We start from the raw sequence: 26,203 nt of genomic DNA on the forward strand, positions 1-26,203 counted from the left end.
CTTTTATCTATACTTTCCATCAGATCTAGAAAAAAAAAGCAAATGTCAATTAAAATTAAATGTCATGTTAAACTATAATTTAACGGCAAACAAATAATTGCTTCGAAATTTTAGACTTAAGAAAGTGTGATTTTGTGTCGAAGCTGTCAATTGCTTATATTAATCCGTCAATTGTTAATGGTAATATGGTATTATTCTCATATATACAAAAGTGCAGAATTCAAAATACTATAAATTTCTTCAGTTTTATTTGCAACGTGGAAAATATAAAGCTCAAAGAGATCAATTAATTATGCAAAAATAAAAAAATAGTAAAAACAAAATTATGATAATTATTTAAATCAAACGCTTAACATCAATGACAATGTTCGCATACTGTTAATATTTTATTTGTAAATTAAGTTTACATGGTTTAACAAAGAACTATTGCTTTTTATATAGAAATATATTTTTTAAATCTTTTTTACAAATAAATTTTTAATTTAGGAAAAGATCTAATAAGTTAAAATTTATGTGCTTTAAAAATCGCTAGTTGAAATAAAAATAAACTTACTTGAAAGTAATTAAGTAAAATATTAAAGTTATTAAAAAGTTAATAACTTTTAACTTTTCAATTAATTATTACCTAACTCTGAACATCAATTTTTCCTCTTTCCGCAATCATTACCGTATCTCTTCCGCTCACGTTTTCCTGTATATTAGAGACTTGGTTTCAGAATCTTCGAGAAAATGTTTGAATCATCCGCGAATCTATCCATTATCTTTCTCTCTGGTCGCATAATCGAGCATACCTCCCCCTACATGACCCGCTAAATACTCATCGAGGCGCTGACCATGAGAGAGGTGGGCACGTATCCAGAAGAGGATGTCGTGGTCCCCCCCTCCAGAACCGTGTTGTATGCGAGTCATGCGATTCGGACTCGAGTCTCTCAACTATGCACGCGTCGCGCGAATCACGCACGTACAACGGCGCTGACATCGCGGTGTGGGTATCATAGTGTGTCGCGTGTGCGTGTTCTTGCATTCGTATGTACGTCTGCGCGTGAATGTATGTGCGTCACGATTCGCGGGCGATCGCGACGCACGGGCGTACATATGAACCCGGATCGCCGCGAAACGCGGGTTCACGGCTCTGTCGTCGCTTCGCAGCCCGGAAAAGATCGCTCCTAGGCGATAGCCGCGCGTTCCGCGGCTTCGGTCCGAGAGGAAGAAACAGAGAAAAGAGAAGTGAAACGGAGATACGAACACGCGCTTCAATGCCGCGCCGCAGATAGTACACGTGACTCGTTCGGGCGCGCGTGGGCGCGCGTGTTTGTGCATGTGTGTGTGCGTGCGTGTGCGCGCGCATCGTGGCTGTGCGATTCTCGTTATCACTCGCGAGTGATACGCGGATGACTTTTGCTCGGCTCGCCTAGACGCGTCCGATCCCGATTTCGAGGCACGCTGCGATCTGACAGGTAACGCACTCCGCGTGACACGTGACGCGCGTGGAAGTGTCATCGAATGACGCTCACCTGCGACAACGCGCTCCGAAAAGCGCGCGCTCTCCGCGCGTTCTCGATTCCCCCGTACAACGCGACGCCGCGATTGTTTTCCCTCATTAGCGAAAGTGCCAATAGTTTTCACGAGGTTTACGTAACAATGCCACCGAGTCCTCGAAAGTATTTGCGAGGCGATATGAGTGTAAAAACAAAGACGTGTATCTATATAACAGCTTGTTTTTCCTTGTGTCATATCGCTTCATTGATTTTTCGTCATTCATCGATATCGTAAAGAGAAGTAATTTAATTGTTTATATAATTTGAGAAATTTCCAGAAATTATCATTATTATTCCGCAGCGATCGCTTGACGTAACGGCACTATCCACGTGGAAACCGAATGTCGTAAGACATTTGTAAACACTGTCGTGCGCGACAATTTTGTAACAAATCATATTGGATTGATAGCTGTATCGCACCTGCGATGACATTATCTCTAGCTATCAGAATGTCGTAAAGAGTCGGTTGTATCTACAAGAAATACGTGCATACTCACGTGGCTGTTGCTCGTCATTACATCAAGACGAAAGAAAGTTGTCTCAGCGGGTTTGAGTTGTAAAACAGAAATAAAAATTCGAATTTATACAAACAAATGAGAGAAATAGAATTAGATAATATTAATGTTAAGAAACCCAAGTCGAATTACTTAAAACAAGCTGAAACATTTGTAGAAAGCCGTAATATTTGTAAAAAAATTGTTTAGTGACAATAATTCTTTACAGTTGTTTAATGTATATATATTTTTACTATTTAAATATATATTATATAAATTATATAAAATATTATATATCTTTAAATTATTTAAATATTACATCATTTAAGTATGTCTTTGAAATAAACAAAATAAAGGGGTAAAGTAAATTGATTAACTTAATTATTTACATAAAACAAAAGACATGGAACATCTCAGAAATTACATTTTATTTTACATTTTTCAAAAAGGAGTTTATCAACCTTGACCTGTTTTGATAATTTTAATACTTTATGGAAGTAATAAATATTCGTATCACAAAAATGTCATGTTTTATAAAAAGACTTGATTTTATTAAGGATTATAATGAATCGTTTCTCAATGAGTAATTTAAATCGTCGTATACAAAGTATTCGATATTCATCGCGAAATGGCATCTAATATATTCGACAATTTATGCTAATCGTGTGAACTACCGCAGAGAGAAACTCCTCGCGCCACTCAAAGCCCGTTCGTAAACGCGTTACGGGCGATACGATTTGCGAGTGCGTGCGTATTAAATTTGATATTTCATCGAAAGCATTCTAGAGAGCATTCGCAGAATATAGTTATTTACGAAATGTGGATCAAGTATTTTGAAAAATTGCATGAAAATCTTTATTAGATAGGCATCTTTATACAAGGGAAAAAATGGATATGCAGAAAATAAATTTTTATAACTTAATGCTGAGCTTCTAAATATTTTCCCAAACGTGCGAATAATTTCGCAAGCATGCACACGGAGAAAATTTTATCAAATTTTATTTTATTTCAAAAATTACTACTATGTACAGTAGTAGCGAACAATAAAAATAAATTTTAGAGAATAATTTCATAAATAATATTAAAAAAGATATATATAAATTTAAAAATATATATATATGTATATACAACATATTTTTTCGCTTAAATCTTACGAGTATTCTATCGCCTCGTCGCACACTACCACTTTCTTGATAAAATCGACAGAAGTCCGTCGAACAATGGTCTGACGTCTCTCGTTTATTTATAAGTTTCTTTCTAGCTGTTTCGGAATCGTCTCGACCGTCTTCTAAATTTTTAAATAAATCTGGAGTCAACTCTCTCTTTTCGTTTGAAAATTCTATAAATGGGTGCACGTGTTTGTACGCCGTTATTTAATAATTTATGTACCTTTTTCTTTTTTTCGGGTGTCTCTCGAAGAATCATATATTTGTTATGTATTGGATCGATTATAAATTTTGAGATCTGCAATTGTGTACAATTATGCGGTAAAAATTTAATTAAAATTTAATTAGTTTAAAATTCAAAGTACTATACCTATTCAACTATGATAAAATTCGATAAAATTTTCTCCCTGTACATGCTTGCAAAATTATTCGCACGTTTGAGAAAATATTTAGAAACTCAGCATTAAGTTATAACCATTTTTTCCTTGTATAAAGATGTCTATTTAATAAAAGTAATTTATCTTTGATTTTAGCATGACATTAAATTGCAATATTATCCGTTATATTTTTTTTATTTTAAAGCTAATTTAAAACTAAAAAGATGCTTTTTGAAATGACAGTATTAGAATTGCTAATTTTCCTAGGTTATTAACAAAGATCTTTTTCCCCTCCCTCAATGTACATGCATATATATTTCTCTCTGTCTATAGAGGTGGTCATGCGATTATGGACACCGAGAGCGGCAACAACGATAGCGGCATCAGCGGCATCAGTGACGAGCCGTGCAACAGCAGTAGCAAGCCCGTCTTGCCGAAGAACGATGATGCTACCCACAGCAAATCTCCCGGCAAACAGGCCGGCTGCGTGCGTAAAATGAGTACGATGTTCGAGGAAGAAGACGACGATGACGGCGACGATGACGACGACGTGTCTGACGATGCGGATCCGGACGTGATCAGGCTCCATCGTCAGGACCGGAAACGTCCGGAGATCGAGGCCGAATGGTCCTCGGAAGAGGAAAGAGGTCGTTTACTGAACGCTGCCCGTGAGATCCTCGTTGTGCCGCCGAATAATGGTAGCAATGGCAACAGAAAGGTGATCAGCCGCGAAGACACTCCTGAAAGCGCTCGTCGAGATAAAGGTAATCGCTGGCGACCACGATTAATAATCGATCAGGCTGAGTCTGGGTCGAGTTCCGATCGCGACAACGGACCTTATAGTCCTACCAGATCGAGCGCCAGGAGCATCAATCCACGGCATTATCAACAACATTGTTCCAACGTGTCCTCGCCGAGGGTCTTCAACATGGACGAGAATCGCCAGCACTGTCCCTGCTGTCATCAATTGTCACCTACCTGGACCCCCGTCTTGTACACGGACACCAACGGGAGTCACCTCCGCTCGTTCCCCGATACGGTCTCGATCAGGTCCCTGGCGTCGATCGGCCTCGGCTCTTCCGACGGCCGGAAGCTAACGATACGTAGAGTTCCCACTTCGCCGTCGGAGCTGCTTAACGTGGTACATCCGCCGCCGTAAGTGAGACACATTGCGTACGATTGTGCCTCGCGGCGCTTTCGAAGAAACGGCCGCATGAATCACACGCTCCACGTGATAGCGCGCACGCGTGAGCGTGAATGCGCTTTCGCGTAACATTAGACAATAAAGTCTTTACAAAGGAACGAACAGGCAAACGATTCGTTCGTGTCTTGTCTCGTAAAACGAGATGCAAGAGACGAGATTTCGATGACGAATGAAAAAAGACACGCGGATCAGTTATCATGTCGCTGCCTTGAAATCAAGGATTAATCTAGATAGCTTCACTACTTCTTATTCCCTCGAAGAACGTTATTTAACTAAGAAATGAATAATTTCTTTGAGAGAAAAAATGATTACAGTATTGCAATTCCTAACGCACTCGTTTTATGATACAAGTAATTAAGATAAAATCGAAAGTTTTGTGTTTATGCAACGCCTGGTGTGAACACGCGTGACGAAAACGGTATCGAGTCAAAGATAAAATTTATTGTAAGAAACATAATGGCAATCACTTGAGATAACACCTAAATGCCAACAAATAATCGGAATGATTTCGATTGGGGTTCAGCTTGGCCTTGAATCCAATTATTTCTTTATTTGCGAGCTTGAAAACACATGATGGTCGTGAATTAGCATTATGATTAAAATGTGTGAGCAGGTCCATCTCCCATATGCTTCTCAAGTAGGACCTAATACTTCGTGTAAACGTTTCTAAATAAACCGAGCCGTATACGCGACGCATAAAAATGAAACTGTAGCTTGATACAACCTTCAGTAAGAGAACTCCGCGACAGCAGTTCGAGAGCGCTTTACAACTGTCCCAGCGATCGTCTTCAAACATTAGGAATATCGTTAAACGTCTCGGAATCGCTAGTCTAATGAGTCAATTGCACCTCGAGTCACAAATTTGCCACTTCGTTTCGTCGCGTTGATGCAGCAGCGACATTTCTTCGCGCTATTCAAGGTCAGTCGCATCAATTAGCACTGGTCAACTAAATTTTCCGTTCCTTTCTAGATCACGGTTCCTTTTTAAACTAGAAGATAGAAGAGAATGTAAAATAGAAAGTAAATGAATAAATTAAAGTAAATTAATTAATTAAGGTAAAACTATGAAAATATGTACAAGGTGTATTGAAATTATGTGTATATTTCTTTTAAGTTTTTACTATTATTAAAATTGATTTTAGAACATACACCCAATTTTCCTGATAAGGTCACTTTATGATACAGTTTAGGATCGAGCTATCAATTATTAATATTAATCACCATTGATAGAATTTCCACTCTACATACTTGCATTACAGCTAAGGTTTATGATTTAGAAAGGAGCAAAGGTCAAGTTAGTTAAGCATCGATGAGATTGGCTCTCGGTTTACGGATAGCGCTAATCAACGTCGGCCTGTTGTAAAGCGCGGAAGCTGCTGCATCAGATTCGCCTCGTGTCTGTAAATTAGAGTCGGAGGATCGAAACCGGTATAGTTTCCGGTATAATTTCGGTGAGTTCAAATATCGATGCGCTGTACACGCGCGAAAGTGGTCTCCGCTTGCGCGAGACGCGAATCCACCGTCATCGAGAATTGAATTCTCTCTATTAATTAGACCGGTCTAGTTAGACCAGGTTTCGATCGCTCCGATTAGGACCCCCATCTCTCTTTCTCTCGCCAAGCAGATTTTACGTAAGTGAGAGATGCGCTACGCGTCTAAGCTGCTCGGCGCGAAACCGTCAGATCTCGTCATCCAGGGTCTGCAATTCCGGCGTATCGTTCCGCAGACGTAAGTGGATAATAGTGGTGTACAATGTAAGGCAACCGTACCGGTTGCGTTGTAAGTAGGTGTACTTGCGCGGTGTGACATACTATGTTGCGATTCCGTCCCGCTTCTTCCATTGAAACGGGACGACGGCGCTCGAAATGACCCGTAATCGTCGTCCTACATTTAAGACCTCGTCACGCCTCGTTTTTTTTTTTAAGCGACGCGCACACGAGTCTCCCACGTGCGAAGAGATTACCCGTCATCATCGCGAGATCGTTAATGCTAATAAAGAACGGAGCGTGCCGCCCGTCACGGCTATACCCTTCCGGTACATCACGGAAGTTGTCGATCAACAATTACTTTTGCGAAGTAGAAATAATCCGAAAGTACAATTTTTCTAAGAATCTCCGGGGATAGAAGGGATGCGCATTGTGCGGTAATTTAGTCACTCAAATCAGCCCATTATCTCCTTTCGCCGCGAGAACTGGGTCGATCGGTGTCACCCGATACTCATCTTCGTTACTGTCACATTTACAATGACGACGTATGTACGATGTGATATTTACGACGTGTGTTTTTTTCTTTTTTAAGAAAGGAACTACTGACGTACAATATACGGGGCGCATTATCGTATCCGCGATGCTTCCGCGGCGCGGTATATTAGTTTTCCGTTGCGAAACGAACGGGAATGTACACAGGTGCGACGCGTATATATCTTTCAGCATTGTCGGCCGCCCTTTCCCTCCGCCACCCACTCATGGTCTGACACCATTTCTGCGCTCACCGCACCGTAAAGTACGAATTTGCGCGATAAACGCATAAAAATTCCTCCGTTCTCGACGCTTACGTAATATATGCGCGCGAAGTCGTTCCTTTTTTTTTTTACGTTGCTTGCTATTTTACGGCAACACTTTATCACGGTGACACGGACCTTTCGGTATTGGCTCTCGTTCGTTGCCCTCCGTTCGTAGACGCAAACGCGAACGGAATCGGCCGGTGTAATTGTTGATCCTATGATATTTCACGCAACACGCACACGGAACGAACAAGATTTGCTAAAACAACTATGAACCTCACTCATTCGACAAGTCTATCGTTGTAACATACGGACAACTAGTTTTCTATGTTAAAGTAGCGAAAGTTTTACAATTTTGTGAATACAATTAACGATTATAATTAATTATATTTATTATAACTGCAATCGTAACTGTAAGTCTGTTAATACAACGAGAAAACTTGTTACTCTAGCAATTTTTATTGTGACAAAGAATTTGTTTAACAATCATACTGATTATTGCTTTTGCACATAATTACTTTAACTATTAAATCTCCTTAAGTGTAAACGAATGAATTCGCGTTGTAGCTTTGGTTCGCGTTAAATCTATCCAATCTACTTTTTTTCCCGTGCAAAACTGTTACCGTCCGCTAATCGGTGTTATTACTCGAATTCTCAACCGTTCCATAGACAATAACGATGCATATTTAATGACCGCCACCCCGCGCGGACTATGTGAACGCGCGTCATGCAAATGCAGACAAACGCCGGCACGTCCATGTATGACGTGCGTTGTTTCTCTCTCTGTGTGATTTTCCATCATTAAATTTTCATAATGTATCAAGCAACCAAATGTAGGCGCGCAAATACAAGATGCGAGATCATTAATCTCTCCCTAAAAGAATCGTCACGGTAACAGTGACCCTGTACGCGTTACCGATCTATCGTTTCCAAGGGAATTTGAAGGCGCGCGCGCGCCTGCAAACGCGGTGTTTCCGCTCCAGAGACGAGAGATGCGGAGATTAAATTATATTACTCGCTCGGCGAAATATTTAATAAAGCGCTTGTGTTATTGCTGTTTTTCCATTAAACTGTCATAACTCGTAACATTTTTCCCTCGGAGCTCCCTCTCCCCCCCCCTCTCTCACTCAATTTTCCTTTCGCATTCCGCGACTGCGGATGTCTTTCGTTCGAGTCCCCCGGCTTATACATTTGCAATATAAAAGCTTGACGTCGGCGCGTGGCATTTTTGCAGTTTCGAGGACGACGTCTCCACGTGCGCGAGTTATGACGATCTGGATGCGGACGATCCCAGCGATTATCGGCAGCCCAGGAGGCCCCATTGGGCGAACAAAATGGAATTCGTCCTCGCCTGCATAGGGTACTCTGTTGGTCTCGGCAACGTCTGGAGATTTCCTTACTTATGCTACAAAAGTGGCGGCGGTGAGTCTCGCGATAAACGCATCAATCTATTACATAATTTACGCGTAATCGTGACGTGAATCTCGCATCCAGTTCCACGAAACGTTCAGGTCTTACGATGCGAGATAAAGAAAACAGAAAGAAAAAAAATATAAGAGTTCGCGCAGATGTAAGGAGTCAAAATAAATAAAGCGGATCTCGAAATGAATGCGAATAACACGGTCGCGACGTGTCCGCGACGCGATTAGCATAACCGTGATAAAAGCGCGCGATTGTTTTGCGCGTCGCGAAGTACGTCGGTGTACGAAATAGCTGACGGAGCAGGCAGCGTCCGCGGCTGCTACGTCCTCCAATTTTTACGCGCGCGTAGCTCGAGCGCCCGTACAAACGCCCTCCTCTCGGTTCCCCTTTAAAAACGTTCTTTAAGTACCGCTTCCTATTCTTTCAACGTTTCCATCGCATGAGCGACGTGACGTTGAAACGTGGCGAATCGTAACGACACTTGAGCTTAAGTTGAACCACGTATTGAACCAGAATACGGGAGAGGAGGTATCGAATAGAAATCGCGCCCGTGCCGCGTACAAGGGAGAGATTACGTCTTTTCGCGCGAGGAGGCGAATTTGCGAGATGGATCCTACGTGGAAATTGCGAGCTTCTTGCGTAAGAGCCGAGCTTCAGATTCAGGACGGAGCGACCGCGACTTCTCTCTCTCTCTCTCTCTCTTTTTTTTCTCGCAATCCCGGTAACCTGACCGCGTATCGTGTTGCCGGTAATTTTCAAAGTCTAGATGCATCCGGAGGCCGGATGCATGGCGCAATTCGCTCGCGGAACTTGATACATGACCTTGCCGGAACGCACGGCTTACCGTGCCGCCGGGCGCGGTAAATGATTTCAATGACACCGGTGCGGTGTGGAAATAATCGGCCGGGTACCATCTCGGTCCTCCGCGCTGAATATACCGGACTGAATTAAAGAGCCGGAAAACCAGCTCGAATAACGCGATCCGATTTAGACGATTGGGGATGATTTATCATTTCGCTCGGACGACGTCAGTCTAAATTCGCGCGGAGATTAGGCAAAGTGGTATTAAAATGGAGATCTTTTCAGGTTTGTCAAACATGTCGCACACACGCGATCTTTATCTCGTGCTCTAATATCACGACATACAATTTTCAGACCGTCTTATAATTATTTACTTTTGACTTATCTCGGAGGTGGCTGTGATATAAATAGAAATGTAGTTAGGATAGTCAGAAACGAAAAAAGGACAAGAATTATTTTTAAATTAAGTAACTTATTCATTGTCATTAAGTAATTAATTTACTTTGTTTTTAAATCAAATAATTAAATTAAATTAAATTAAATTAAAAAATTACACGTGTGCACGTAGCATCTCTCTAAAAGTAATTTTCATTTGTAAAATATTAGAGAGCATCTTTATTTAATTGTAACTTTTACATAATATATTTACATGCATATAATGAGCTGGAAACTACATTGTAATTTTCAACGGGCCATGCATGGGCAAGTTAATTCGTTATACAGATAGCATGCAGTAGTACTGCTGTAAAAATACAGAGCGTGCATAATTTTGCGAAATCACATATTAAACGGAAGACCGGAAAATCAAGGGAAATAATGCGGGCTCTACTTGCGCGCGCACGCGAGATGCACGCTCCGATATTTATTGTTGCCGCGAACACTAAATTGCATTTTCGTGATAAAGACGATATTGTGGTTGAATAACTGTAACAACATTAATATGCGTCATTGCCCGCCTTGTAATGCGATTGGAGTTTCGCCAGAAATTAAATTGCTCGTAATCACCATTGATATATACATCACCCTAAATCGCCCCTCCGACTGTTATTTCCGCATCCTCGTTTAATATCCCGCGATAATTTATTTGGAGTTCGATCGCGTATATTATTTCGTATCGTTTGCATCAAACTAAATGAAAACTGTCATCCGCGCTGTTGCTCGGCTGGATTGAAGCGACAGAGGAAAAACAGATCGGATAACGCCACGTGATTTATACTCGTGGCGCATTGTGTACCGTTCCGCCGACTGGGATTAATTTACATCTTTTCGCGAGATATAAAGGAAACTGCTGTGCACGCGTGACCGTACGTGCGTTTACGCAGAAATGGACCGAAATGCCCGAAAGTCTGTCCGACGAGATCGTGTACAATAGTCGCCGTAAGTGCGACAAGTACGATTCGTGCGCTCGGTAAGTTATATACAATTGAAGGAAACATGTCAACAGCTGAGTAATTGTCACCTATCCTCGCGACGGCTAAATGCCGTGATGTCAAATTAAGTCGTAATCTGTAGCGGCGCTACGGATCATCGTTTATTGCGAATAAAGAGTTACATCCAGTGACCTTGCCGCTACCCACAGTATGATTAATGTCGAGGTACTTATTACGTACACGCGCGAGGAACCTCGGTTTAGCGAAATGCTGGGCGAGACCCGCGTCACCGGCAATTGGATTAATCTTTTTATTTTATTTTCGACAGGAAGAGAGATCACTAATTTTCTAAATTTTAAAATAACCCCTTACGATACAACGAAAAAAGGATATTTTATTGGTTCAATCGCTAGTAAATACTTCGTTTTAGCCCATTTGTTTAAAGTTATTGTAAATCTCTCTAAAAATTTATGAACGTATCTTCAAGTTTCTGGAACAAATGTCTTCTTCTTAGGAAAAAAATGTAGTGTAACTTAATTAAAAATTTTGTAAAATTTAAGACTATATATACTTTGTTCACACCGGAGAGATTTTATTTATATCGATCGGCATTTCAGGTGTGTTCCTCGTACCTTACTTCTTAATACTCGTAGTATGTGGAGTACCGTTGCTGTACATGGAGCTCAGCATCGGACAATTCACTCGTCGCGGCTCAATTGGTGCCCTGGGTCAAATGTGCCCATTATTGAAAGGTAAATGGATAAATGTCGCGGTGTAATAGATTGCTGATTAAGTACCCATAACTATGCATTAAAAACTTCTCACGCGCTCATTTTTATAGCATCATAAAGTTCTCTGACTGGAAATACGCGCTTAACTTGAAAAGAGATTAGAAAAAAGATAATTGGGAGAACATAATGTACGATAAACTTATACTTGTCATTGCTTTATCCTCTTTATATCCCATTTTACCCCAATGTAGATTAACTTTGATCTCCGTTTATAACTTACTCTTTATCTTTTTCTAATTCTTAGTGTTACAAAAAGATAAAGAGTCAGTTAAATCGAGATCAAAGTTAATCTACATTGGTGGAAATATACATTATTCTCTTTTTTTTCTGCAAAAAGAGCAATGTAAATCTGTAATTTAATTCAAGCCTTCTCAAAATAAAACATTCTAAGTTGCTTCGTCTTATCGTCTACGGTATATATTTTTGTCTTTTTAGGAGCTGGTTTATCGTCAGTTGTAATATCATTTCTAATGTCCACCTATCATAATGTGATAATAGCTTACGCAATTTACTATTTCTTCGCGGCATTCCGACCGGAGCAGCCATGGTCACGTTGCGATAACTCGTGGAACTCACCGCATTGTTGGCTTCCCAGTTATGGATCCATCGATAATCGAACTCAACCGAACTTGACAAAAACACCATCCGAAGAATTCTTTGAGTAATTTTTTTTAATTTAAATTTTGAAAATCTATACTCACAACTAATTTAAGCTTCTTGTATTATTAAATAGTATTGTACGTGTTATCTTTCTTTAATAAAATTTAAAATATGTAATCACATCCCGCGTGTAAGATAGTCCGTAAAAACAATCGCACCTTTGATGTGGCTGAAGAAACTTTTTCATTTATAGCAATAAGGTCCTGCAAATTAGTAACGGCATCGAACATCCGGGGATTTTAAGATGGGAGCTCGTAGCATGTTTGATAACTGCCTGGATCCTGGTATATTTTTCCATCTGGAAGTCCATTAAGTCATCCGCGCAAGTGAGATATCTAACGGCAACGCTGCCTTTCCTCCTAATCGTGGTCTTCCTAACGCGATCTCTCACTCTGGAAGGCGCCGCAAAAGGTCTGCAATTCTTTTTCCATCCTCGCTGGGAATTACTTGGCGATGCAAAGGTAACATAATTGATTTCTTATATAAGAAAAAAAATATGATGTAATAAAGTGACAAAATGAACTAAAATGGTAATCGAATAAATGTAGAAGAAAATAATAAGGAATTTGTAGAACATATTATTTGAAAATATTAAATTAGTTTTAAATTAAAATAATGTGCCTTTTTAATTTAAATTAAAGAAAATTAATACAGAATTTTAAAAATATTTTATCTTGAATTTCTAGTTAAATCTAATTATATTATTATCAATATTAATTAAATAGGTGTGGATCAACGCAGCAGCGCAAGTCTTCAATTCTGTAGGGATCGCCTTTGGCTCGATGATATGTTTCGCGAGTTACAATCGATTCCACAACACGATTCTCGTAGACACCGTCGCCGTTTCGCTCATAAACGCCTTCAGTAGTCTACTGGTTGGGATATTCTCGTTTGCCACGATCGGCAACATAGCGCGGGAGCAAAACATGTCCGTCGAAGATGTCCTAACTGACGGTACGTATAGAATTAGAAATGAAGATTGCGTCACGCTAAATAACGATAAATTATGTAAGTATTAATATAAGTATGTCACGTGCGCGCGTTATGGAGAGAAAGGGTGTAAAACTCTTAATAAAATCTGTGATTCCGAGATCGCTGCATCTTTTTTGTTTCTATTTTTTTTTCTCTCGCTGTTTTACATCGTCAGATTAACTCCTTCTGTGACATTTTATAGATAAATCATAATTTCCGTTCAAGGACCTGGTCTAGTCTTCGTCATCTATCCGCAAGCGCTAGCCAAGATGCCAGCTTCTCAACTCTGGGCCGTGCTATTTTTCTTTATGCTGGTCTCCCTTTCGTTGAACAGTCAGGTAAGCCTTGTATGACAGATAAAGTCTCATTTCCTATCGCGACGCTGTGTACACATGTACGATTACAGTTTAATCTACAAACAAACGCAATTACGAGAGTGAATTGTATCGCGAAATATCCACGGAGATACTAACATATAGCATTAGTCATACGGGAACGAAAAACTAAATACCAGAATCATTACTCAACCGTTTAATGGATGCAAATCGTATTTTGACAAGCTTTCTACTTCGGAGATTGTAGTTGGGCTTTTGCAATGTTTTAACGATATTATGTAAACTCTGGTGATTTCAGTTTGCCGTTGTTGAAGTGGTTGTTACATCGATCCAAGACGGTTTCCCGAATTGGGTGAAGCGTCATCTTCTCTGCCACGAAATGCTGGTCCTCATCATATGCGTCGTTTCGTTCTTATTTGGACTGCCGAATATTACGCAGGTAGAATGACACTGGAGTCGCGGTGTTTACTCTGCGCTTAATAAAAATTAACACACTTGTCCCTTACTAAATGATTTCTCTCGACTGCCTCAGGGCGGTATTTATTTCTTCCAACTGATAGATCATTACGCCGCATCGATGTCCATCATGTTCTTGGCATTCTTCGAAGTGATTGCCATCTCGTGGCTTTACGGCGTAAGGCGGCTGTGCAATAACGTCAAGGAGATGACTGGACGTATGCCTTCGATGTACTTCCGGTTTTGCTGGTTCCTTGCAGCGCCTCTTCTTATAATGGTACGCAGCGCATATCATTGAATTTCAAGATATTAAAATTTTTATACTGCGTTGAATCTACACGTGTCTGAATGAAGCGCACCGAATGAAAATTACTGGTTACGAATCAAGCAAAATAAAACAAAAGCGCAATTACAAACGGTCAATTTATCGCGCGACTATTATTCTCAGGAAAACACAATATATCTTGTTTTTATCTGATGATAACAAATGCGCACAAATGATCGCCCGCTTTTAATCCTGGCCCGTTGAGCAGCTTTTCTCGATGCAGTCGAGAGGCAATCTTCGAGACGGTCATATTTTCATAATTGCCTTATCTTCTCAGGCTATATGGGTGTTCAGCTTAATTGATTATGAGCCGCCGACCTACCACAACGGCGACTATACATATCCATGGTGGGCAGAAGCGATCGGATGGGGTATCGCGTCTCTCTCTTTAATTTGCATTCCCGCTTTTGCCGTTTACGTATTTATCAAAGCGGACGGTGCCACATTTGCCGAAGTATGTAGAGTTTTATTGATACTGTTGCATTGAAATCAATTGATTTATTACCATTTAAAGAGTTTAACACTAAAACTGCCAAAGCAGTCCATGTTGCAATGTTTTATTCAATTTGTAATAATGTACTTTTTCTAAAATTTTTTGTTTATTGCAACATATATAATTAAATTAATTTATTCTTTACTTTTATTCTTTTAGACAATATAATATTTATTTATCATAAGCATAGTACATTTAATAAAATAATATACATTTAAGTAATAATTATATATTACCTGTTAGTTTTAGTGTTAATTATCTATAAAAATGTTAATATATATTATTTTAACAATTTCTCTACTGTAACGTAAATATTTTTTTAAATAAAAATTCAACATTACAATTTTGTTATAAATAAAAAGATTATTAATATTTTGTATCGATAAGAAAATATTTTTAGATTGCTAAAAAGACATTACTAGGAAGGAAAAAGTATTTGACTTACTATACAGAAAAATTTGTATCCGTAGAGACTCAAAAATTCCATCAAACCGCACTTCGAGGCATGCAAAGTTTGCGGACAGGAATATTGTATGGATTCCATACACAATCTGCCAGAAGACATGCTCAAGGAACCGCAAACAGACGTGAATACGTCCATACAACTGAATTCGCACTATCTGCTGAAACCTCAAACGTGATAACGTGTTGACTCGCAGAAGCGATCAACTTTCCACGATTTAATCCACAGAATGCGAAGTCATATTGAGGAATAATTGTTTAACAAGAAACGTCGTTCGCTTACGTACTTTTACTATCATCGGCCATTACAACAGCTGTCGTGGCAGTCAACATTCCATTATTTATAGTCTTGTTTTAAGGACCGTAATCCCTTGCGAAAGAGTCATTAGGATAAGAATATAATCGTTACTTCTTATAAACTGTTACTCTTTACGCCATCGTTATGTGATAGACTATAGACGAGCACTGATTCGACGTAGAAGTATATTTCTGTATATATAATAGTCAATACGTACTATAATGTGTATACATATATATAATATAATTGATTATAATTTTAATAAATTATTGTATATTGTCCAAAATGTATGTGTATTTCTTTCAATATTATCAGAGATTTTCGTATTGCTTCTTAGTTCCTAATTCCTTTAATTTTATTGAAAGTACTAAAACGAAATTTTTTAAACTTATGTGGACATATCATATAATTACTCTTCTTTCTTAATAATTATGATTTATTGTATTTGGCTATTAAATGACCATATAACATGGAACCTTAGAGAAGATTTCGTCAGACTCGAGCTTATGTAACTTTAGAATCTCCGTTACGCAGCGGGTTTCCATCGTATTGAATCCTCATACGTTAAATTAGATATAACTAATTGCATTATGCGTCTCTGGGACACAAGTCCCGCGATAGCGATAGCTCTCATTTGAGCACCGGGCAGGCTCAAGTTCGCATCGAAGTTTAACGTCGTTCCGCTTAAAGTTGCCGAACCATGACAAAGAAGTTCGAATTTAATTGGCGCATCGAAGTGCCGGAGCTCTTGAGAAATGGCTTAATGTTCGATCGATGGTTCGAAGACAAGGAGACGACTGAATACGAGCCGAATTGCCTATTCAAAGTCGATGAGTATGGTTTTTTCATATATTGGAAAAGCGATGACAAGGTAGCTTACCGTAGAATCTTTGTAAAACTTCTAGATAAATTATTCAGTTATTATGTTTCAACAAATAAACTCACGATATAAGTAAATCATGATATTTTTGTAGGATGGTGATGTTATAGAGTTGGCTCAAGTGTGCGATATTCGTTACGGAGGCACACCAAAGGTAAATTTTACATAAAATAAAATTCAAAATAAAAATAATATAATAATAATAATTTATATTTTACATCGCGACGATTGGTCTATCTAGGATCCAAAGTTATGTAATAAATTAAGTAAACACGGAACCTCGGAGCAACTGGATCAAAAAAGTTTAACTATTTGCTCCGGGGTGGATTATACGAATATTACTTATCAGCACGTTGTATGCCCGGATGCACAAACTGCTAAGGTATAATTAAGAAGTTGTAAAACGATTAAAACTACATTTATAAATTTAAACTTTAGAGAAATTTGTCAATATTATTAACATTTTTCTCAAATTTAATTTTATATAAATAAATTTAAAAAAGGATTTAAGCTCAAAATAAATCTAAATAATACAGAGTAATGTTAATTCAAAGTTAACAACGGATACGTCTGTTTAGATGTACATGTACAAAGTAGAAGTAGTAGTAATAATGAAAGTTGCTCGACTTTACATTCCTCAAGCTTAACACAAGCTTTAATAGAAACCCTGGACACATATAGTTCTTTTAGGCTTGATGCAATCTTTACGTTCTTAGTTTTAGACTTTATAGAATCCTTAAGCTTTAACGCAGCCTAAGAAAAATATATGTAGAATGATGGTTGAAATCGAACCCGTCAATTATAAGCCAACTGTTTTTGTACAGAATTTTAATTTTAATTTAATTTTAAAATATTCCCTATTTTTTATTATAATTAAATTACTCGTGAAAATTTGGTACATATGAATATTGACCGCTAATGTAGAGAATTACATTCACAATTTAACCTTTAATGTAATTATTTAATTTGCCCTTTTATCTTTGTTTTAAATATACAGATTAATTTTATATTACTTTATCATTAATGTAATTAATATCCTCAATTATATTCTTATTTAATTTCTCTATATATTAATGCTAATCTGTGATTTAATTAATTCAGGATTGGCAGGCTGGTTTGCGTTTAATTACACACAACACAAAAGCAAGTAACGTTTGTCCAAGAACACAGCTTATGAAGCAGTACGTATTCATCAACTCGAATTCAATATGGCTGCATAAAAATATAACAAATATCTATTTGAACGCTAATGCTGTTTATTTTGATCATTAAATGAAATTTGGGTGATCGTGCTAGTTGGATGAAGCTAAGTTTTCAAGTCGATCCGAAGGGAAAAGTTCCTGTGAAAGTGATATCAAAGACTTTTGCATCTGGAAAGACCGAAAAACTCGTTTATCAAGGATTATCGGAACTAGGTCTGCCCAGTGGAAAGGTGAGTCAGTAAGTATGGAAATAGCAAGGGTATTTTCCAAAGAAAAAGGATCTTAATTAACATTCAAATGCGATCGATAAAGTTTATTTAGAGAAATTTCAAAGTTATTTTTGCTGCAAGTAATTGCATGACTTTTTCCAATTTCAATTGGAGTAGAGAATAAAATTCTTCTTCATTAATTTTGATGATGTAAGTATTTTGATTGCAAACGATTTTTGCACATAAATTTAATCGTCACAGTATTTATAGTACGTCGTATATATTCGAAGTTATTATCTTGTTATTAACTCGTATAAAACAAAGTTTATATGTTTTTGAATATCCTTATTTATAATACAGCGTTATTTTAATAAATATATTAATGTTAATGTTAATTGTAAGTAAAAATTATATTTATTTAAGCTGCAAATATATCTCATTGCTCACACGCGTTTTATATTTTGTAAAATTATATTTTGTAACTTTTCATGTTTCAGAATGACAAAATAGAACCAGAAGCTTTCACATTCGATAAGTTTTATAGCTTGTATTTCAAGATATGTCCTAGAAATGATATTGAAGAACTATTTCAATCGATGTAAGTATTATATTAAACTGGACCTTGCATACATACAAAAATTATACACGAAATTATATCATTATTTTTGTATTTACAGCACAAAAGGAAAAACCGATACCATAAATTTATTGCAATTGGTGGAATTTATGAATACGAAGCAGAGGGATCCGCGGCTTAATGAAATCTTATATCCACTGTACACAGAGAAGAGGTGTATGGAAATTATCAATGATTATGAAACGGATGAAAAAGCAAAAGGAGAAAGTGAGTTTAAGCAATATCCAATTTTTTTTTGTCATTATTCATTTTTTACATCACAAATAACGTTCTAATGTCTTACTATCTTTAGAAAAGCTAACGAAGGAGGGTTTTATACGGTATTTAATGTCAGATGAGAACGCACCGGTGTTCTTAGACAAATTGGAAGAATGGATGGACATGGACCAACCACTCGCGCATTATTATATCAATTCCAGTCACAACACTTACCTCAGCGGCCGTCAAATCGGTGGCAAGAGCACCGTTGAAATGTACCGACAGGTTCTACTCGCTGGTTGCAGGTAATGCTATCTTTCAGTCGACATTTTTAACGACATTAAGATGGCGAATAAATTGAAAAATATTTCGAAATGATACTAAAAGGAAAACGAAAAAAGACTATTACAACTGCAGATGCGTCGAGTTGGATTGTTGGGACGGAAAGGGCGAGGATGAGGAACCTATCATAACCCACGGCAAAGCTATGTGCACCGACATCCTTTTCAAGGATGTGATCTACGCCATAAGAGACACTGCATTTGTCACTTCTGAATACCCCGTAATTTTGAGTTTCGAGAATCACTGCTGCATGAACCAACAATATAAACTCGCAAAATACTGCGATGAAATATTTGGCGACCTGTTGCTGAAGGAGCCCTTGAAAGATTATCCCGTGAGTCAAGAGACATTACGTTTAATGGCCGCGAGATTAGCGGATTAAAATTAACCGTATATGCGAACATGTACATACATTATTTCCAGCTCGAGCCAGGATCTCCTCTTCCTCCGCCGAGCGCGCTGAAACGCAAGATATTGATTAAAAACAAACGATTAAAGCCGGAAGTGGAAAAGGTAGAGCTTGAGCTCTTTCGCGCCGGACAATTCGAAGTCAAGGATGAAGTGGTAGAGGATGCCAGTGCACCTGCAGCTGCTCCCCCTCCAGAACCAGAACCACCGAAGGTAAATATAACTATATTAATAAATCTTGAAAAAAAATGAAAGTTAAACTTCGCTATCCCTTTTTCATTCTTCTTTCGTCTGGTAAAAATTTGTGATGTTACATTTGATACGTTTGCGATTGTGCAGGAAGGCGAAGCTCCTGCCGGAGGCGAAGGAACCGAAGAGGTACAAGCAGTCCAATACACAGGCAGTACAATGAGGGTTCATCCTTACCTTTCGTCAATGATAAACTATGCGCAACCAATAAAATTTCAGAGTTTTGAAACTGCCGAGAGTACGTAATATATTTTTAACAGAACATCAACTTATCTTATTAAATTAATTATTAAAGTAATCAACACGCAAATTTGTATAAAATAACTTAAAGAGATTCTCGTAAAGAATTTATGAGAATCATTTTTAACATCAAAACAAGTCTACCAAAGGATTCATAATAATTAATTTTTAACTTTTTTAATTAAATTAATAACGTTGTACTTTCCGTGACTGTTGTAATATGTAAATGTGTGTGTAATTTAATTAATTAATTATATATATATATATTTCAACAGTAGAAAAAAGTATACATTAATCATCGTAATTATAATATTAAAACTGTTGTATAAATATGTATTTATTTCTTTTTATAAAATATCTAAAGTATTGCAAAATCATACAAAAATGTTGTCCATTAAAGACGTGTGAGTTTGTAAACGCGCGAAATTTAATATTCTTTTCTCGCGACGAGTTTTACGTATTATATAATGTACCTTAAATTTACCGAGGTAGCGAGCGTGTACGTGGTAGTGCGTACGTCCCGGAGACTTAAGGAGGGTTAAATGAATGAGCGTACACGTGCACACGTGTCGCGCGCGCGACATGTACTAATGTCTCGACCCCGACGTTGCAGGCAAGAATATACATCATAATATGTCTTCGTTCTCCGAGACTGCCGCTCTTAACTATCTGAAAACTCACTCCGTGGAGTTCGTTAATTACAACAAGCGGCAAATGAGTCGAATATATCCAAAGGGTACGAGGGCTGATTCGTCGAATTACATGCCCCAGGTAACTGCAACAATACACAAACGCGCTTAGATTCCCCGCAGAGCTATTACTCACGTTATATTCCTATTGTTTAATAATATACAGACTGCATCGAAAGTCGCAGTCTCTTCCATTATTTTGAGAAACAAAATGGACAATCTCGTTTTGTTTGTGTGTACATTTATATGTATATGCGAGATGCTTGTTTTTATTTAGGTCTTTTGGAACGCCGGCTGTCAGATGGTGGCTTTGAATTTTCAAACTCCCGATCTGCCGATACAGCTCAATCAGGGGAAATTCGAGTACAATGGTACGACGGGTTACTTACTAAAACCCGACTTCATGCGACGGCCTGATCGAAACTTCGACCCTTTTTCCGAGGACGTCGATGGCATCATCACCGCGCAGTGCTCCGTTCAAGTTATAGCCGGGCAATTCTTGTCGGACAAGAAGGTGGGCACGTACGTGGAGGTAGATATGTACGGTCTACCAGCAGACACGATTAAGAAGGAATTCAGAACACGGATGGTGCCTGCGAACGGTCTGAATCCGGTCTACAACGAGGAGCCGTTCTTATTCCGGAAGGTCGTCCTTCCCGATTTGGCGGTGCTCAGATTTGGTACATCTTTGACGTCTCTTCTTTACGAGAACATATCGTAATATAAATTCGAAGTAAATTTATGCCGCCGTTCGCAAACCGAACATTTTTCATTATCGTGTTTTCTTTCACTCAGGTGTGTATGAAGAGAGCGGCAAATTGCTCGGACAGCGAATCTTACCTTTAGATGGCCTGCAGGCCGGTTACAGACATATCTCCTTGAAAACCGAAGCAAACTTCCCGATGGCGTTGCCCATGCTCTTCTGCAACATAGAGCTGAAGATTTACGTTCCCGATGGATTCGAAGGTAGCATTCCAGCCGATACTCAAAAATAGTAGCACCCTTCGTGGTTTTCGTTCACAAGCCCACTTCCAATTTCAGACTTTATGGCCGCTTTGTCGGATCCGGGCGGTTTTAGCAAAGCTGCCGAGAAGCAAAGTGAGACGATGAAGGGACTTGGAATAGAACAGACGGATACCAAGGCGGAAGCTAAGAAGAAAGAAGAAGAAATGAAGAAGGGTAATAAAGTCATATACAAGTGATTTTTCTTTTTACATAAAAAGTTAACAATTACGAGAATAAAAAATTATGTCGAAAATTATTTGTTATTATATATGCATATTAAATATTATACATGCGGTATTACTTACACAATTTCAGCGGAGGCATTCAAACTTGAACCTATCACGTTAGAATCTTTAAAAAAAGAGAAAGGTTTCAAAATGGGCAAAAAGCATCAGAAAGAATTGGATACTATGAAGAAGAAACATGCTAAAGAGAGACAAACTATGCAAAAGAATCATTGTAGCGCCATCGAGAAGTTAACCAAAGGAAAAGAGTACATTAAAGTTTTTTATTTTAGTGTAATTTTATCTCGTAAAAAGATTTTAGAAATTTTCACATATTTAGAAATTTTACTATATTTATTATTTAATATGTTACATATAATATTTTTAGCAAAAATGCTCTAGCGCAAGATGCGAATGTAAAGAAAATTATAAGTGAACAAACGACCCAATGGTCCGCCATAATGGAGAAGCAGAGGAAAGAAGAATGGGAATTATTGAAAAATCAAACACAAAACTCTCGTGATGAGTTAAAAAGATTGATCGAGATCGTGCAAGCTACGCAAGTTAAACAGATGCAAGCGAAACACGACAGGTTGGTTTATGCCATTCATCTATTTTATCATACTTTCTCGATGATTAATCTTCTAACTGCAAATGCTTTAGCAATGGTAGCAACGCAGTCCAATTTGATCCAAAAGTATTCTCGATAGCATTTATAACAATTGCAAGTGCACTATTATTTTATCTCTACTCATATCACAAACAATTTATTGTTGAATCTCGAGTAACCCGGCGATAGAGAATTAATCTTAACAATAGCATAAGTTTTAATTTTTCTTTGCTCCAAATATGTTAATATTGTAGAGACATAAAGGATATGAATACTAATCAAGCGAAAATATCCGTGGAAACAGCGAAGGAGGTGATGAATGATAAAGCTTTGAAGACAAAGGGTGATAAGGATAGACGGCTTCGCGAAAAAAAACAACAGAATACGAAAAAATTCATAGAAGAAAGGAAAAATATAGAAATCAAGCAAGGTCGTGAAAAAGAGAAGCTGAAAATTACACACCAAAAACAAGTAGAAGATCTAGACAAAGACATCAATGCAGTAAGTTTGAGATAGCTATTCATCCTAACGGTCTTCTTTAATAGAAAGACATATCGATCTTTTTACAACATAAGCAATTTTATAAAACTTGGAAGATAAAAGCATCAAATTCCTCTCATAGTTCTCTTTAGAATGAGAACTTGCGAATTGAGTTATAAAAACTTTATTCCTGTTCTTTATTTAATGAAGAAAAAAGTTTCGATCGTCATTAAATGTTTTACTGTTTCCTGTGAAAACAGAAAAAATGTAGAATAAAGTAAATTATAAAAAAATATATGCAATTTCCATCTATTAATATAATTTTGCGAAATAATGTGCATTTGTTTGTTTATTTTGCAGAGTATTGAATTATATGAGAACGAAGTATTTGAATACGATTTATCACCTAAGGCAGAATTCTATACATAATTTTCTCACTATTCCTATTATCACATACTTATCACTTACTAATATTGTTATCTTATATTTTGTATTATACATGTACTTATTTTTATATTTTTCATAATCATATATTGTTTTTTATACCATTAGATATTCCTGTAACAAATTATTTTTCGCTAACATGTAATCCAACAAAGTTTGTAAACTTTGATTAATCGCTGATAAACAAATATCTATTATAACAAATATTAATACTTATGTATATATATATGATTAAATAAAGAAATGGTTATCAAAAAATATCTCGTTGAAACACCTTACTTTGTATTTTTCATAAAATATATCAATTTCTTCTTCATAAAGAATGGCAGAGGTAAAAACCTAATACATTATATAATACATTTAAAATATTTATTAATAGTCTCAACAATTTTAAAACATTTTTTGTCTCCAAAGTGTAATCAGAAACATGCACAGCTTTACAATTATATTTACATAACAATCGGAATGTATAAAACTATCGTTTGGCACACAATTTTGTACGTTGTTATACTTTTGTACGTTATTAAAGAGTATTAGATGCTGATAATTTTAAACCACAAACATTTTAATTTTTTGAAATCCTACTAAATTTTATCTAAGAATACAAAGTAGCTGTACTTTCCTGTTGTTGAATAAAATTTTGTATAAACGGCATACGGTATACGCGCAAGGACGCAATAGATCCAATGCATGTTCCAATCCAATAAACCATTACATGCTCCAGAGACGAAGTTCCCAGACAGCCGTATTTTAAAGAAGTCGCTAATGCGGGATTGAAGTAACCGCCGGTGTAATTAAAAGCTGAATCCAAGGATGTATCAAAGATCAATAATACAAATATTTCTTCATCTTATGAAGAATATAGAAAGATTGTTGAAACATTCGCCAACCTGCTACTACCAAAGATGTCCCCACGAAGGCATCAATGATCGTGCTGAATCTTGGGTTCAAGTCACCTAATATGCGAGATACTACTCTGCATACACACGTTGCAATGCATTCCACAAGTGCTCCAGTTATAACGGATACCTGAAAAATCATTGCACGCATTTTTGAATTTATTAAGTAATAATAAAATTATTCCAAATCACGTGTGAAACATGAGCATGTATTATGTTGGATAATACATCGAGTAAATGATAAAATTCATGATATTTGAATATTAATATTAACTTTTAATATTTCATTTTATATGCAAACTGAATTTTGCTTGTAAAGTTAAAAGTGATGATTTGGCCTTGCCTGTAAATCTGTAGTGCAATCGCCGTAAGCTCTATTCTTGTGCGTCGAAGCGAATTGTAACGCCCACAACATTTGGATGTACCTAAATATAATAAAACCGCCGGCCAATTCTGCGCATATCGATAGAAATGCGACGGTCAGGGGTTTTTTACGGATTACTATATCCTCCATATGTGTATAAGGACATGCCGAAGCTTCATCCCAGTTTGTCGACCACCAGATTGTTAGTAGAAATAAATAAAACGCATACATCCATACTCCCCAATTATCCGCAACTAAAGAGACAAGTTCGAATTTCTTTTTGGGAAGAAGGCATTTAGAATAAATCATTTTGCTATTATACCATGTATAATAATAAAATAATAGAAAATAATACAAAAAAAATTTAATCAATAACTTAAAGATACATACATTAAAATAATATAATTATAACGCTAAAATATAATAATACATAATTGTATAATACAAATAAAAAATCTAAATCTAAAAAATCCGCAAGTTCAACATTTATTGAAAATTAGTCACACGACATCGCATAAATTGATATTTGTACAATAAAGAATCGACTTACTTATAATGAGTTCGAAACATGCTCCGCAAAGTTCTGCCGTAGCAATGAATTCAAGGACCAAAATTCTTGTAAGGGGATAAGAATCAAGATAAAATAGTGCATAGAGTCTTAGCCAATACGCTATCCAAATCGTAACTCCGATATATACTGTAGACACTATCAAGTCTATTGATCCAGGCATTATCCTATTAAGATATACGTGTCATTTAAACAAGTGCGGCATCAGCATAACATATGACCGTAATAAAGCACATCCGACTCCACATGATAAAGAGAGAGTTATAGTTATAGTATATCTAACACAGTATTATATAACTCATTTATAACAGAAATTTACAAATAGATATATTGTTTTCATCATTGAAATTATATTGAATATTTTATCAAGTATAATAACATGCATTTAATGATAAAAGGGAAAAGTAAAGCTGCATTACGTAACTAATTCACTAACTACAATTACCTAATTTAATGGAGAAATATACTAAAAACTTACATAGGATAATCACCAAATCACACCGATTACTATTTCAACTATTATCTCGGCTTTCATAAATACTTCGCGCACGAGGCATTCGCATTGAGTACGGGTTCACGTAACGGTTATTTAAAACTAGGAGTGGCGAATATATATCTCTCTCTCTACGAGAATATGTCGCGAAGCTTTAAATAACTTGCCAAAATTGTCTCGAAATACAGTGTCATAAAACAACGGAATTTCTATTAATTTGGTCTTAAAAACAATACATTCAAAATAATTAGTTTAAAAAATTACTTAGAAAAAAATTAAAATATGGTGTAATAAAACATAATTTAAAATACATTTTCTCATTTTCGTGAGTACACAATCGATTCTTGCAGAGAACTGAATGGCGCAATGCACCAATGACGTCGTGGATGCTGCAG

At 37.1% G+C, this 26,203-nt stretch overlaps 3 protein-coding genes across 6 annotated transcripts; 2 read left to right on the top strand and 1 right to left on the bottom strand.

The window, feature by feature from the left end:
- Positions 1-932: 932 nt before the first annotated feature.
- On the top strand, positions 933-15,953 carry LOC105830929 (sodium- and chloride-dependent GABA transporter ine). 2 transcript variants are annotated; one of them, XM_012670655.3, is made up of 12 exons: positions 933-1,457; positions 3,909-4,730; positions 8,517-8,704; positions 11,493-11,627; positions 12,102-12,327; positions 12,520-12,787; positions 13,052-13,280; positions 13,524-13,636; positions 13,932-14,072; positions 14,166-14,366; positions 14,692-14,868; positions 15,378-15,953. In XM_012670655.3, the coding sequence occupies exons 2-12, from the start codon at positions 3,925-3,927 to the stop codon at positions 15,546-15,548; spliced, it is 2,655 nt and encodes an 884-aa protein (XP_012526109.2). In that variant the 5' UTR covers positions 933-1,457; positions 3,909-3,924; the 3' UTR covers positions 15,549-15,953. The 2 variants fall into 2 exon arrangements, with proteins under 2 accessions (XP_012526109.2, XP_036141065.1); XM_036285172.1 differs by lacking the exons at positions 933-1,457; positions 3,909-4,730 and adding an exon at positions 4,778-6,507.
- Positions 15,954-16,092: 139 nt separating this feature from the next.
- On the top strand, positions 16,093-23,742 carry LOC105830935 (1-phosphatidylinositol 4,5-bisphosphate phosphodiesterase). 2 transcript variants are annotated; one of them, XM_028189052.2, is made up of 19 exons: positions 16,093-16,538; positions 16,642-16,701; positions 16,789-16,929; positions 17,649-17,728; positions 17,844-17,979; positions 18,456-18,556; positions 18,636-18,802; positions 18,888-19,098; positions 19,181-19,469; positions 19,559-19,756; positions 19,883-20,030; positions 20,646-20,803; positions 20,999-21,401; positions 21,517-21,687; positions 21,763-21,900; positions 22,042-22,219; positions 22,339-22,542; positions 22,815-23,061; positions 23,401-23,742. In XM_028189052.2, exons 1-19 carry the CDS (start codon positions 16,368-16,370, stop codon positions 23,467-23,469), a joined length of 3,270 nt encoding a protein of 1,089 aa, XP_028044853.2. In that variant the 5' UTR covers positions 16,093-16,367; the 3' UTR covers positions 23,470-23,742. The 2 variants fall into 2 exon arrangements, with proteins under 2 accessions (XP_028044853.2, XP_012526123.2); XM_012670669.3 differs by having other exon boundaries at positions 16,368-16,538; positions 19,211-19,469.
- A 97-nt stretch (positions 23,743-23,839) lies between these two features.
- LOC105830931 (aquaporin-11) lies at positions 23,840-26,181 on the bottom strand. 2 transcript variants are annotated; one of them, XM_012670664.3, is made up of 5 exons: positions 25,794-26,181; positions 25,298-25,482; positions 24,727-25,001; positions 24,375-24,513; positions 23,840-24,285 (listed from the first exon to the last, which is right to left on the bottom strand). In XM_012670664.3, coding segments are annotated over exons 1-5 (807 nt in total). In that variant the 5' UTR covers positions 25,796-26,181; the 3' UTR covers positions 23,840-24,079. The 2 variants fall into 2 exon arrangements, with proteins under 2 accessions (XP_012526118.2, XP_036141066.1); XM_036285173.1 differs by lacking the exon at positions 25,794-26,181 and having other exon boundaries at positions 25,298-25,780.
- Positions 26,182-26,203: the final 22 nt, after the last annotated feature.

This window comes from Monomorium pharaonis, chromosome 4 (genome assembly GCF_013373865.1).
Source record: "Monomorium pharaonis isolate MP-MQ-018 chromosome 4, ASM1337386v2, whole genome shotgun sequence".
NCBI lineage: Eukaryota > Metazoa > Arthropoda > Insecta > Hymenoptera > Formicidae > Monomorium > Monomorium pharaonis.

Coding starts and splice junctions, on each gene's coding strand:
- LOC105830931 (XM_012670664.3), bottom strand. Junction 25,002..25,297: donor ATGTTTCGAACTCATTATAA/GTAAGTCGATTC, acceptor TTGTCTCTTTAG/TTGCGGATAATTGGGGAGTA. Junction 24,286..24,374: donor GACATCTTTGGTAGTAGCAG/GTTGGCGAATGT, acceptor CCTTGGATTCAG/CTTTTAATTACACCGGCGGT.
- LOC105830929 (XM_012670655.3), top strand. CDS start 3,925: ATGGACACCGAGAGCGGCAACAACGATAGCGGCATCAGCGGCATCAGT. Junction 4,731..8,516: donor AACGTGGTACATCCGCCGCC/GTAAGTGAGACA, acceptor GCATTTTTGCAG/TTTCGAGGACGACGTCTCCA. Junction 8,705..11,492: donor ATGCTACAAAAGTGGCGGCG/GTGAGTCTCGCG, acceptor TCGGCATTTCAG/GTGTGTTCCTCGTACCTTAC.
- LOC105830935 (XM_028189052.2), top strand. CDS start 16,368: ATGACAAAGAAGTTCGAATTTAATTGGCGCATCGAAGTGCCGGAGCTC. Junction 16,930..17,648: donor CGGATGCACAAACTGCTAAG/GTATAATTAAGA, acceptor TAATTAATTCAG/GATTGGCAGGCTGGTTTGCG. Junction 22,543..22,814: donor ATGCAAGCGAAACACGACAG/GTTGGTTTATGC, acceptor TTAATATTGTAG/AGACATAAAGGATATGAATA.